The sequence below is a fragment of the Garra rufa genome, chromosome 1 (assembly GCF_049309525.1).
Source record: "Garra rufa chromosome 1, GarRuf1.0, whole genome shotgun sequence".
Lineage (NCBI taxonomy): Eukaryota > Metazoa > Chordata > Actinopteri > Cypriniformes > Cyprinidae > Garra > Garra rufa.
In genome coordinates, this window is record NC_133361.1 from 54,821,447 (window position 1) to 54,835,789 (window position 14,343).

At 39.3% G+C, this 14,343-nt stretch overlaps 1 protein-coding gene and 1 pseudogene across 1 annotated transcript; both read left to right on the forward strand.

The window, feature by feature from the left end:
• The first annotated feature begins 1,175 nt into the window (after positions 1 to 1,175).
• LOC141325159 (immunoglobulin lambda-1 light chain-like) lies at positions 1,176 to 7,041 on the forward strand (annotated as a pseudogene).
• Positions 7,042 to 8,529: 1,488 nt separating this feature from the next.
• LOC141325166 (immunoglobulin lambda-1 light chain-like) lies at positions 8,530 to 10,980 on the forward strand. Its single transcript, XM_073833672.1, has 4 exons — positions 8,530 to 8,569; positions 8,649 to 8,962; positions 9,632 to 9,668; positions 10,509 to 10,980. Exons 1-4 carry the CDS (start codon positions 8,530 to 8,532, stop codon positions 10,829 to 10,831), a joined length of 714 nt encoding a protein of 237 aa, XP_073689773.1. The 3' UTR covers positions 10,832 to 10,980.
• The last annotated feature ends 3,363 nt before the right edge of the window (positions 10,981 to 14,343 follow it).

Sequence of the window (14,343 nt, forward strand, 5' to 3'; positions counted from 1 at the left end):
AGATGCTGATAATATTCTACTGCTTTATTCTCACTCTTCTGTCATGAAAGTTACACATTTCACTCTGAACATGTTGCTCTCTCAGGGGTGTCAAGGTTGATGAAATAAATTTTATTTATTTATTCATAATGACAATCCCATGGATTCCAAATGCTGCTCCTCAGTTTGTGTTGAGATACCATCATTCTCACAGCTCCCCTGACAAATATGGGGATGGTTTTACCTCCAGCCGCTTCACATCTAAAGCTCAGTCAAATATTGACTATCAGCTGATCATCAGTAATGTGGATGTGGATGATTCTGCAGTGTATTACTGTAAGACATGGGACAACTCTGTTAGTGAGCACGTATCACAGTGATTCACAGCATGACAAAAACCTCCTCACTGCTCACATTCACTTCTGTGTTACCACAAGTCACATGTTCCTTAATGCAATATACAATATGGACAGGTTTTACAGTTGTGCCATGGTTGCTGTATGTTTCATGATGAAAATATATTTATATAAGATCTGGAGAAGTCCTGAATGGAGGAGTGGGCCAAAATCCCTGCTGCAGTGTGTGCAAACCTGTTCAAGAACTACAGGAAACGTCTGACCTCTGTAATTGTAAACCAAGGTTTTTGTACCAATTCTATTTTCTATTGTATCAAATACCTATTTCATGCAATAAAATGGAAATTTGAGCCAAACTTGTTTTTAAGCCTTTTGGTTTACATGGACATGGGAAGTGTCCTCATAAATTTATGTTATAATACAATGTTATTATTATACACATGTAGTCAACCACACACAAACAGGAGGTCCATGCTGATCCAATATAGTTCTATGTAAATGACATATTTATTTTAAATAAAGGTTTCTCTTTCCTATCTGTCACTTTTTCCACATAATTTTATTTATTTCATTTTGTAACACGCTGTAAGGGTTTTAAGATCCCATTTACACCACTGATTATTACAATATATTTAATAGAAAAGACCAAAAATATTTTTAATAGCTGTATTAATCCACTGTGGTGTGTGCTGAAGTGAGTGAGTGTGTGAGATGTGTTGAGTGTGTTGTGTTCGGTGGGCGGGTCTTTCTCTTTACTGTCTTAAAGTCTCTCTCTCTGATCTGATCTCAGCATTATTCTGCAGCACTGCTCATCTTCACACATCAACACCAAATCACAAGATGATCACAATATTCTGCGCTTTCTTCACTTTTCTGACCTGTAAGTTTTCATCAGATCTGATGATTTCAAGGGTTTTGACACACATGTATCTCATGTAAAGGTTGTGTTTATTCTGCAGGTGTCAGTGGAGTGACTGTAGTGACTCAGAGTCCATTAATCACAGTCAGTAAAGGACAAACAGCTAAACTGGACTGTAATCTGGGGACAGCAACTAGTAGCTATGCTAGATGGTACAAACAGACTCCAGGAGGAGTTCCTCAATTTGTGTTAGTGTTTTATCATGAATGGAGCTCACCTAAATATGGATCTGGTTTCTCGGCTCCTAAATTCACATCAACACATTCATCTAAATCAGATTATAGTCTGATCATCAATAATGTGGATGTGGATGATTCTGCAGTGTATTACTGTAAGACAAGGGATGGCTCTGCTAGTGAGTACGTATCACAGTGATTCACAGCATGACAAAAACCTCCTCACTGCTCACATTCACTTCTGCTTCTAGACAACAGATCACTACTTTACATCTCAGATTCATGATGAATTAAAAACTAATCACAGATACTGATATCTGTCCTGTTATTTAACTCATCTTTCCCTCTATCTTTTTTTGGGGGTCCTGTTTGCAGTCATGGTGACTTTTTGCTTTGACTGCTTGTAAAAAAAAAACAGCTTGGACATTCTGCTAAATTTCTCCTTTTGTGACAGAAAAACTAGTGAGTTTGTAAGGAACGTTTCTTCATCTGTAGATCCATGTGTTGATGTTCAGAGTGACTTTATGTGCTTGATTGACTGTGATTGACTAGAGCAGGATTCACGACAGTCACTGACACCTGCAGAATAACAACAGCCACATATGAGATTGTGTTTCAAAGCACTTTAATACACAGCAGTCAAACACAACTAACATGAAACTAAAACAGTGTTTGTGTCTGAATCTGAATCATTTCTCCATCAATTAAATGTGTAAAGGACACAGTCAGCTGAGCTCCAGTGAGTGTTTCACTTCTGTTTGTGTCTCTTCACAGACTGAGGAGGTTTTTGTACGACTGAACATATGAAATGAATCACTGTGGTATTCGGACAAGGAACAAAACTCATTGTGACTGGTAAGTCATCTTTACACTGTTATTAAATTTTTTCACTGTATTACATATAGTCTACTTGTTGTAGATATATAAACAAATGATTTTTGTTGGTTTATCTTGTTTATTTACAGTTAAATGTGTGAATTCAGTCACAGACAGTTTTATTCAGAACCTCCAGTAACCAATCAATACTTTCACTACAGCTTTACCTTTAATGTGTTTTCTATCTGGTTTTATGTCATATTCAGCTATTATTTGTAGTAGTAATATTGAACAGACTATTCTCCTGAAGCATTAGCGTTGTGTTTAATTTGATAGATTTTATAAAATCCTTTTAAAAAATTATTTATGTACCGTATTAGTGAATCGACCTGTGGTGTGACATGCTGTACTTCACCAAAACTGTTTCGTTGAATCTGTTATAATTATTAAACATGCAGCATTTATAAATTAATTGAAAAACTACATGAATTTTGTCAAATTGCAGAATTATTTAAATTAGTAAGTGAAGACAAAGATTATTAAAAATTATATAAAAAGTGTCAGCACCTAAAATATACACAGTGTCATATTTATTCATGTACATTTTAACCGAAAACAAAAATCTAACAAGCATTGTTTTTGTTCAAATACTGTTAGGGTAGCAGACTGACAAACAGGTAAGTGAATCAACAGGTAAAGTTTATTTGTTTTTAGCAGAGCAGATGAAGAAGATGGCGTGCAGGACCGGGTAAGTTTAACTGTCCAGATAGTAGATGATGGTGAGGATGATGATGGATGGATAACTTGATCTTTCTTCCCTTTTGCAGGAACGATCGGAGGATGTCGAAGAGGCAGACAGGATGTTGGCTTATGGCTCACACACACACTGGATGCGGAGATAGACTGACGAGACAGACTGACTGGAATGCAAGACAAGACAGGTAAGTATTCACAGGTAAGTATAGAAGGTAATCTCTAGAATCCACGAAGGAGAGTAGAGTAGTCCGATTTCGCAGCAACGAGCCCGGACAATGGTGACTGTGTGTGGTGTGCTTATATGGGTGCCGTGATGATTGCGTGCAGGTGTGACTGATTAGTATTCAGGTGAGAGCGATCTTTGGGTGAGTGAGGTGGAAGAACCTGGCCAATCCGTGACATTACCCCCCTCCCCAGGGCCAAGACCTCCGACGTCGCGGTGGTCTACCTCGTCCCCGAGGTGCTGGGAGGTCAGGATGGGCATGGTGGAATTCCTCCAGAAGGGCAGGGTCCAGTATGTCTCCTCTGGGTACCCAGGATCTCTCCTCTGGTCCGTATCCCTCCCAGTCTACAAGATATTCCAGGACACCACCGCGACGTCGGGACTGCAAGATCTCGCGGACAGCGTAGATGGAGCCTTCCTCCAGGACCAAGGGGGGAGGGGGTTCCTCTTCGTGGCCAGGTTCTGTGGAGGGAAGAACAGGAGAGTGACAGGGTTTGAGAAGTGACACGTGGAATGTGGGGTGAATCCGGTACTGAGGTGGGAGCTGGAGTTTATAAGTGACTGGGTTGACCTGTTCCGTGTTGGTAAAGGGGCCAACAAATCTGGGACGACTAGAATACAAGTGTTCCCGTCGGAAGGAGGAAGGTCCGTCATGAAATCCACTCCTAGGTGTGACCAGGGACGGTTCGGGACGGGCAAGGGATGGAGCTTTCCTGCAGGTAGATGTCGGGGAGTCTTTGAGATGGCACAATCCTTGCAGCCCTGGACATAGTGCCTCACATCCCTTGCCATGTCTGGCCACCAGAAGCGTTCTGATAGCAGCGAGAGGGTGGTGTTGGCCCCTGGATGCCCAGTGCCCAGGGAGGTGTGTGTTGAGTGGATAAGATCTACCCGTTGCTCCTGAGGGATGAACTGACGTCCTGGTGGGCAACCCGGCGGAGATCTGGCTGCTGGAGTGGCGACGGCTGGAGGACTGGACCAGTCGATGGGAGCGACGAAGATGTTTTTCGGGAGGATTGGCGTGGATGTCTCTGGAGAATCATGGAAGTCGTGAAGTCGAGAGAGGGCATCTGCACGGATATTTTTGGAGCCTGGACGATAGGTTATTTTGAAGTTGAAACGGGAGAAGAATAAGGCCCAGCGTGCCTGCCGTGGACAGAGCCTCTTAGCATCGCGGAGGTACTGCAAATTTTTGTGGTCCGTGATCACTTGGAACGGGTGTTGAGCTCCCTCCAGCCAATGCCGCCACTCCTCCAGGGCGAGCTTGATGGCCAATAACTCCCGGTTACGATGTCATAATTCTGCTCCGCCGGGTTGAGCTTCCTAGAGAAATAGGCACACGGATGGAGACGTGGAGGAGTACCGTGGTGTTGGGACAAGACAGCTCCGACGCCAGTAGTGGATGCGTCCACTTCGACCACGAATGGATGATCTGGATCTGGATGTGTTAGGAGTGGAGCTTGAGTGAATGCGGTCTTGAGGGACTGGAAGGCTGCGGCAGCTTCGGGGGTCCATTGGAGATTCCGAGATTTTCCCTTGAGTAGGTTGGTTAATGGAGCCGTGAGAATACTGTAATTGTTGATGAAGCGACGGTAGAAGTTTGCGAAGCCAAGAAATCTCTGGAGTTCTTTTATGGTGGTGGGTTCTGGCCAGGAGACGACTGCTGACACTTTCCCCTCGTCCATGCGAACACCTTTCCAATCGATAATGTATCCCAGGAACTGGACGGACTGGAGATGGAAAGAGCATTTCTCAGCCTTGAGGTATAATTGGTGCTCGCGTAGTCTTTGAAGGACCTCCGCAACGTGGTGGTGATGTTCGGCCTCACTCTGGGAGTGGATCAAAATATCGTCGATATAGACGATCACAAATCGGTGTAGAAACTCCCGGAGTACCTCGTGGATGAAATTTTGAAATACGGAGGGGGCGTTGACCAGACCATAGGGCATGACGAGATACTCGTAGTGGCCAGTAGGAGTCATAAACGCGGTCTTCCACTCGTCCCCCTCACGTATTCTCACGAGGTTATACGCGCTGCGGAGGTCCAGCTTCGTGAAGATCTTGGCTTATCGGAGCTGCTCAAGGGCCGCAGGGACGAGAGGAAGTGGGTATCGGAATTTGACGGTGCCTTGGTTTAGAATCCGGTAATCGATACACGGCCGCAGCCCTCCATCCTTCTTGGCAACGAAGAAGAAACTGGATGCTGCAGGTGATGTGGAAGGTCGGATGTATCCTTGGCTCAGAGCTTCTTGAACGTACTCCTCCATGGCCTTAGTCTCTGGAAGCGATAACGGGTAGATCTTACCTCTGGGCATTGGAGCATCCGGAACTAGGTCTATGGCACAGTCCCATGGCCGATGTGGAGGTAGCTGGGAAGCTCTCTTGGGGCAAAATACATCCTGGAAGGACGAATAACATTCTGGGATCTGGATAGATCGTTTCTCGACAGGACTTTCGACTGACGTGACATACACTGGTAAGGATTTCTTGACAGGACGTGGAAGTTCTGGAAAGCAGGTATCAATACATTCGGGTCCCCACTTCATGATTTCACCGTTACCCCAAGAGAGGATGGGATTGTGCTTCACCAGCCACGGGCGCCCTAAGATGATGTCCATGGATGCACCCTCCAGAACCAGAAACTGAATAGACTCCTTGTGAAGGACTCCTATTTGTAGGTTGATGCTTTCACATTTGCGATGAACCCGAGTACGGTTGGTCATTTTGCTGGTTATGGGTTCGATTTGATAGACTGCTGAAGAGGCTTCAGTTCAGAGTTGGAGCTGATGACAGAGGATGCCCGAGTAGGTGGTTAGCAGCGATCTCTCATTCCATCCGCTGGCAGCTGCTAAAGAAATCCGTTGCACTCCTCCGCTCCGCCTGAGTAGGGCGCTGGTCGAGCCATGGGACTGGATGGAACGGGTGCCGAGGAAGTGCTGGGTTCCGGTGGAGCTGTGGGACGCGGTGTTGTGGGAATAGCGGTGGAAGGTCCCATTAAAACCTTTCGGAGAGAATCCACAAGCTCTTGAAATGGATCTATTGCTCTGCCGATGCTGTCTGTTGGTCCGGGCTTCTGTTAGGGAAGCAGACTGACAAACAGGTAAGTGAATCAACAGGTAAAGTTTATTTGTTTTTAGCAGAGCAGATGAAGAAGATGGCGTGCAGGACCGGGTAAGTTTAACTGTCCAGATAGTAGATGATGGTGAGGATGATGATGGATGGATAACTTGATCTTTCTTCCCTTTTGCAGGAACGATCGTCGGAGGATGTCGAAGAGGCAGACAGGATGTTGGCTTACGGCACACACACACACTGGATGCGGAGATAGACTGACGAGACAGACTGACTGGAATGCAAGACAAGACAGGTAAGTATTCACAGGTAAATTTAATATCTAAAGTTGTCTGTCTGAGAGAAAGGTTTGTTTTCAGATGCTGATTTGTGTTTAGATGCTGCTGCTGCTGCTCCTGTGCTGAACATCCTCCGTCCATCCAGAGAAGAGCTAAGCTCCAGTAAAGTTACTCTGGTGTGTCTGATCAATCACATGTCTGGGGCTCAGTTACTGAAGGCGTCTTCACTGGATCTGATGTACAGCAGGTTGATAAAAACTTCATGATGAGCAGTTCTTTAACCATTGAGAGCTCAGAGTGGGACAAAGACACACAGCTGACATGTGAAGCGACTACTGCCTCAAAAACCACCAGCAAAAGCATCAAGAAATCTGACTGCAGCGACTGAACTGCTTGATATCCCCTTGATTTATGCCAGTAATTGAATTTGTTTGCATAGAGTAGAAGAAAACATGGATAAAAACAGGTAGAAATAAAGAAAGTGTTTTAGTTGCTTTATTTTCTGAATTAAAGTCAATTTATGTTTAAATGTAGTTCATTGTGCTTCATAAACTCAAATAAACTGCATGTTAATCAAACTTTTCTGATTACTTGGGTCCTTATGTATGCACAAAAGTAAACTTTTGTTTAATTTTTTAGCATCAGTTTATTACATCTATTATGGAGTACTATTAAAAATAAACCATGTTTGCTTGTTAAACCATATTTAAAAATACAAATCAATTAAATATAAATTAAATCAATATAGCAGTGATCCGTGGAGATTTTCTTCAGGACAGGAAGTTCAGTCCTGACACACAGGAAACACCTGCTCTCATAATCAGCTCTATGTCCATGTGTTTGATTTTATTCGTATAACATACAGAATCTAATGTGACAATGTCTGCAGGCAGAAAGCAGAAGTGAATGTGAGCAGTGAGGAGGTTTTTTGTCATGCTGTGAATCACTGTGATACCCCCTCACTAACAGAGCTGTCATATGTCTGACAGTAATACACTGCAGAATCATCCACATCCACATTACTGATGATCAGACTATAATCTGATTTAGTTTTGTGATTTGAGTTGAATTTAGGAGAGGAGTAGCCAGATCCGTAAGTAGGAGAACTGTTTGGATGATAGAAATATAAGACAAACTGTGGAACTCCTCCATGAATCTGTTTATACCATCGGGCAGCACTATCAGTGACGGTGTCCAGATTACAGTCCAGTGTGGCTGTCTGTCCTTTACTCAGCGTGAGAACTGGAGGATTCTGGGTCACTACGATTACACCACTGACACCTGAAAAAGACAGAAACTATTACAATGAGCTGAAACACAAGCTTCAGAAGAATCTTCTAAAGATCTGAGGTTCATACATGTCCAAGCAGTGATGAGAAGGCAGACTTTCATCAGCATGTTTCTCTGTTTGAGTTGATCTGCTCTCACAGTTATAATGAAGTGCTGTACAGAGACAGAGATTTTTAAAGAGAGGTTTGTGGGAGGAGCCTCTGACAGCCAATCGCAAGTCTCATATTCTGGGAAAAACATGCTAATTCCCTCAATATGTTCACTTACAGGACTGACAAAACAAAATTGCTATAGAGGTTATTATACCCATTAATTTTATATTTTATCAATTTGATCAGTGCTTCTTTTGAAACTGGATAGATATATCACTTATTATATGGAAACAAGCTGTCAGGATATTCTTGAAAAACTTTTTTTTATGTGGATTAATTAATTAATGTTTAATGTGTTTTGATAACCTCACAGTTAATTGTGACAAACAAACAAAAATCCAATTTAACAAGACATTTATTATTTTTTCCTCTGTGACAGATGTGTTGAGTGTGTGTTGTATTGGGTGGGCGGGTCTTTCTCTTTACTGTCTTAAAGTCTCTCTCTCTCTGATCTGATCTCAGCATTATTCTGCAGCACTGCTCATCTTCACACATCAACACCAAATCACAAGATGATCACAATATTCTGTGCTTTCTTCACTCTTCTGACCTGTAAGTTTTCATCAGATCTGATGATTTCAAGTGTTTTGACACACATGTATCTCATGTAAAGGTTGTGTTTATTCTGCAGGTGTCAGTGGAGTGACTGTAGTGACTCAGAGTCCATTAATCACAGTCAGTAAAGGACAAACCGCTAAACTGGACTGTAATCTGGGAATAGTTAATTCTGCTAGATGGTACAAACAGACTCCAGGAAGAGTTCCTCAGTATATGTTAAGATTTTTCCATAACTGGAGCTCAGTCAAATATGGATCTGGTTATTCTGCTCCTAAATTCACATCAACACATTCATCCAAAACAGATTATAGTCTGATCATCACTAATGTGGATGTGGATGATTCTGCAGTGTATTACTGTAACACATGGGACAGCTCTGCTAGTGAGTTCGTATCACAGTGATTCACAGCATGACAAAAACCTCCTCACTGCTCACATTCACTTCTGCTTGACAACAGATGAAAAGTACGAGCACTACTGCACATCTCAGATTCATGTTGAATTAAACTAATCACAAATACTAATTTGTCCCATTATTTAACTCATTTCTTTCTCTTTCTTTCTCTCTCTCTATCTTTTTATGTCCTGTTTGCTGTCATTGGTCATTTTATGCTTTGATTAATGCAAAAGAACTGCTTGGAAATTCTGACAAATTTCTCATTTGTGCTCCTCAGAAGACAGAAAGTCCTGTGGGTTTGTAAGGAATGATTCCCTTAGTGTCCATCATCAGTAGATCTATATGTTGATGTTCAGAGTGACTTTATGTGCTTGATTGACTGTGATTGACTAGAGCAGGATTCACGACAGTCACTGACACCTGCAGAATAACAACAGCCACATATGAGATTGTGTTTCAAAGCACTTTAATACACAGCAGTCAAACACAACTAACATTAAACTAAAACAGTGTTTGTGTCTGAATCTGAATCATTTCTCCATCAATTAAATGTGTAAAGGACACAGTCAGCTGAGCTCCAGTGAGTGTTTCACTTCTGTTTGTGTCTCTTCACAGACTGAGGAGGTTTTTGTACGACTGAACATATGAAATGTATCACTGTGGTATTCGGACAAGGAACAAAACTCATTGTGACTGGTAAGTCATCTTTACACTGTTATAATTTATATATTTGTCTCAGAGTAGTCTACTTGTTGATATATAAATACAGTATTTTTTAGTTTACATATATTTATTAACAGTTACATGTGTGGATTCAGTCACAGTCAGTTTTACCCAGAACCTCCAGTAACTAATCTATATATACTTAAAAGACTTTCACTAAAACTTTAACTTTCACCTGTTTTCTATCTAGTTGTATGTATATTCAGCTATATTTTTTATTGTTATGACTAGAAGTATTAGTAGTAGTATTGAACAGACTGTTCAAATTTGCTTTGTGGTTCATTTGAAAGTTTTTTTTAAATCATTTTTTAATTATTAATGTACAGTATCAGAGGAAACAGCATGTGAGAAGTTGAACGATGGAGTGACATGCTGTACTTCACCTAAAATATGTTTTGTCAATTCTGTTAAAACTATTATGCGTGAAGATTTTGTAAATTAATTGATAAACTACATGAAATAGTTTAACTTAAAAAGTATCTGTCAAACTGCAGGATCAATGAAAATGAATCAGTGAAGACAAAAATATGATTAAATATAGTATGAAAAAGCGTCAGCACCTAAAATATACACAGTGCTATGTACATTCCTGTACATTTTAACCTAAAAATCCAACATGATTCTTTTTGTCAAAATTATAATAATTTTCTGTCTTTGAGCAAATAATTGTTACTTAATTGTTAAATGGTGTAGGAAAAGACCAGTTGTTTATGTGTTGATCTGTGACATTTTAGAGAAGTAGAAAGTTTAATATGTGAGTTGTGTGTGTGAGATGAAGGTTTGTTTCAGATGTTGATGCTGATTTGTGTTTAGATGCTGCTGCTGCTGCTCCTGTGCTGAACATCCTCCGTCCATCCAGAGAAGAGCTGAGCTCCAGTAAAGTCACTCTGGTGTGTCTGATCAATCACATGTCTGGGGCTTTGGCTGATGTGCGTTGGCTTGTGAACGGGAACTCAGTTACTGAAGGCGTCTTCACTGGATCTGATGTACAGCAGGTTGATAAAAACTTCATGATGAGCAGTTCTTTAACCATTGAGAGCTCAGAGTGGGACAAAGACACACAGCTGACATGTGAAGCAACTACTGCCTCAAAAACCACCAGCAAAAGCATCAAGAAATCTGACTGCAGCGACTGAACTGCTTGATCCTCTTGATTTATGTGATAGTAATTTAATTTGTTTGCATAGAGCATAAGAAAACATGGATAAAAACTATTAGAATGAAAGTGTCTTATTTGCTGAATTTTTGCCATTTTATGTTTAAATGTACAGCTTTATAAACTCAAATAAACTGCATGCTAATCAAACTTTTCTTATTACTTTTTGTCATCATGTTTGAACAACAATATATTTTAGCTTATTTATACAATCAGTTTATTACATTTAATATGCAGCACTAATAAATAGAAACCATGTTGAAAAATAGAATTAAATATGAATAAAATATACAATAAAAATTGCTCACATTCACTTCTTCTTCTAGACAACAGATATAAGTGCTTTATATATATATATATATATATATATATATATATATATATATATATCAACTACAATTAATATGGAGACTGCTTTTAATCAAGACAAAACAGCAATATAACTGTTTTTGTTTGAATCTTTAAAATGTCATGAATTTAATGTCTAAAGGACATAATTGAAGTCACCTTCTTATGCACTCTTGGCTAATAGAAAAAAAATCTGTATTTAGAATTCAGTTGTTCACTTTTGTTTGGAAAATTATGTCCCCTACCTGAAGTGTATTCACTCAGTGTTAACAAAAGATTATTTTGCAAATAATAAAGGAAACTTCATCTACAAATTAGCAGTAATAAAGGATGAATGACATCAAAATGTAAAACAGACTACGAAAAAGCAATTTATCTTTTATCACCAAGCTAGAAATATTTATGCTGAAAACAATTAAATAAAAAATAAAGCCCTGGTCAATTATGATGTTATTTCCTGACATCCTGACACATAATCACTGTAAGAGCAGTAATGAAGTGAGTTTGGGTTAAAATTTGTGTCTGAGTTCATGTTTTGGTTCAGTGTCTCTTGAAACTGTGGGAGGTTTTTGTACGAGTGAAGACGTGACATGAATCACTGTGGTATTCGGCCAAGGAACAAAACTCAATGTGATCGGTAAGTCAGTCTTACTCTTCATTATTGTTCAGACAAATCATTTATTTTAATTTTGTTTTAATTTTTTATCACTGGAACACAAAACTTTTGAGAAATTTGTTAATATGCACTATATATTTAGAATTAATCATTAAAGTAACATTAAATGTTAGATGTCTTTACTTTGTTAATATGCTGGTTATTTTCTGGTTAGTGTCAAAATAAGGCTAAGTTTAATATTAAGCTCAATAACAGTATTCATTTTCTGTTTCTCATTTAAATGATTCTTTTACATACCAAGTTGTGATACATATGTATTATATTATATTATATTATATTTCATCATTCATTTATTTACCGTTCACTGTTTTCTCCAGACTTTCCTCTCACTCCTCCTGTTCTGACACTCTTGTCTCCGTCCACTGAGGCTCTGAAGGAGAGTAAAGCTACACTCGTGTGTCTGGCTGAGGATATCTCAGTAGCTCTGGTTCATGTCACCTGGTCAGTCAACGGTCGCTCCGTTACAGATGGAGTTTGGAGCAGTCCTACTGAGAAACAACAAGACAAAACCTTCAAAATGAGCAGCTATCTGACCATCGAGTCGTCTGACTGGATGGATAATGCCGATTTCTCATGTGAAGTGTCAGTGGGATCAAAATTCACCAAGAAAAGTATCTCAGTTTCACAGTGTTGATAAGTTTAAATGAAAATATGTTTTGTCATATGTTTTGTTTTTATTTCTTTTCATGTTAGGTGAACTGTGTGACTTTAGTACTTCATATCTGGCATTGACTATGTACTTCAATTTTTGCTTTTGGTTCTGCAATTAAAAATCTTTGGCATGACATTGGTTTGCATTTTCTTTCATGCATGCATTTTCATGACTCTCGCTCAGGATACACCTGCACCATGTGCCTCATATTTTTATCTTTATGTAAATTGTGATTTTCCCCTGAGCTCAGTCATAATGGAAACAGAAACTTGGTCTGCTAAGAAATCACCAGCTGCACAGATGACAGAGCAATATGTTATATTCAGTGCTAGGTAGATTACTTACAAATTGTAGTCTGGTAGCTGATTCCACAGTAAAGTAATCCATTAGGCTACATTACACATTTTAGGTGTTATAATCAGACTTTTTGATTACTGTTCAATTACTTTTGACCAAACTCATTTCACATTGATTTAAAAAAGATAAACTTGTACCATAGCCAACTGATATAAAAATACAAAGAGAAAGAAATTCTAATAATTGTCAAAAAAAAAAAAAAAAACATAAAGTGCATTAAACATTACATTAAATCAAGGTTTTCCGAACTGGGATTCATGAAGGAACAAGGAACATTGTACTATTATTAAATAAACAATAAAATAAATAATTTTAAAATAACAATATCAAAATAAAACAGTGAAAAAGAAAGAATATTCATTTGTTTAGCTTTCTACACGCCATTCATTGAATGTATCGTGTTTGCCAATTCGCTTTTCATTCTGGTGGACGGACCTACTGTAGCTTGGCGGACGCGTCGCGGTAATGAGAACGCTGCTAACAAAACAGGATATGTGTTTATATCTATGTTAATATGGTGGTTGTCCATTATTCTTTTAATAATAAGCGCTACAGTACGCTTGAATCACACATAGCCTTCAGTATAAAGTAAAATAATGTAGGCCTAACCGATTTCCTTTCACCAAAGGCAGAACTAATCCAGAAACCACGCGTACAGCCGTAAGAGATTGAGGGATTTCACTCATCCATCAACAATCGCATCTACAAGATGGTTAATTGGCGTTGACACAAGTCTGTAATAAATGTGGAACTGGAAGGTGTTTTTAAAGGAGTCTTTCTGCCAGAGGCACTGAAATGTTGGTCCAGAAGATGGCGTCCTTACCTCACTGTTGTACGACTTGAAAAATTCACTACAGCCGAGTTCAAATGTGAATGACGGTAAGTAAATTAATATGTGACCCTGGACCACAAAACCAGTCATAAGGGTCAAAAAAAAAAAGTGATTTATACATCACCTGAGAGCTGGTTATAGATGTATGGTTTGTTAGGGTAGCCTAATGTTTAGAAAATCTGGAATCTGAGGGTGCAATAAAATCAAAATAGAAATGCGTAATACTTATAAAAAAACAAGTTTTGATATATTTATGGTAGGAAATTTACAAAATATCTTAATGGAACATGATCTTTACTTAAAATCCTAATGATTTTTGGCATAAAAGATAAATCGATAATTTTGACCCAAGCAATGTATTGTTGGCTATTGCTACAACTATACCCGTATATATATATATATATATATATATATATATATAGTAGGCCTACTGTGCAAAAGTCTTAGGCCACTAGTATTTTCACTAACAAAAAATGGTTTTAAATCTTTTGCTGCAGTGTGTCAGTAGGAAATATCAGTTGTCATTTCCAAACATTAATTTTGCCATTAATTGTAATAATCCAGTGAGATTTCTGTTTGCACAAGGAGTCTGAAAACAGCCAGTGCTCCTCAGAGATCTCATCTCAT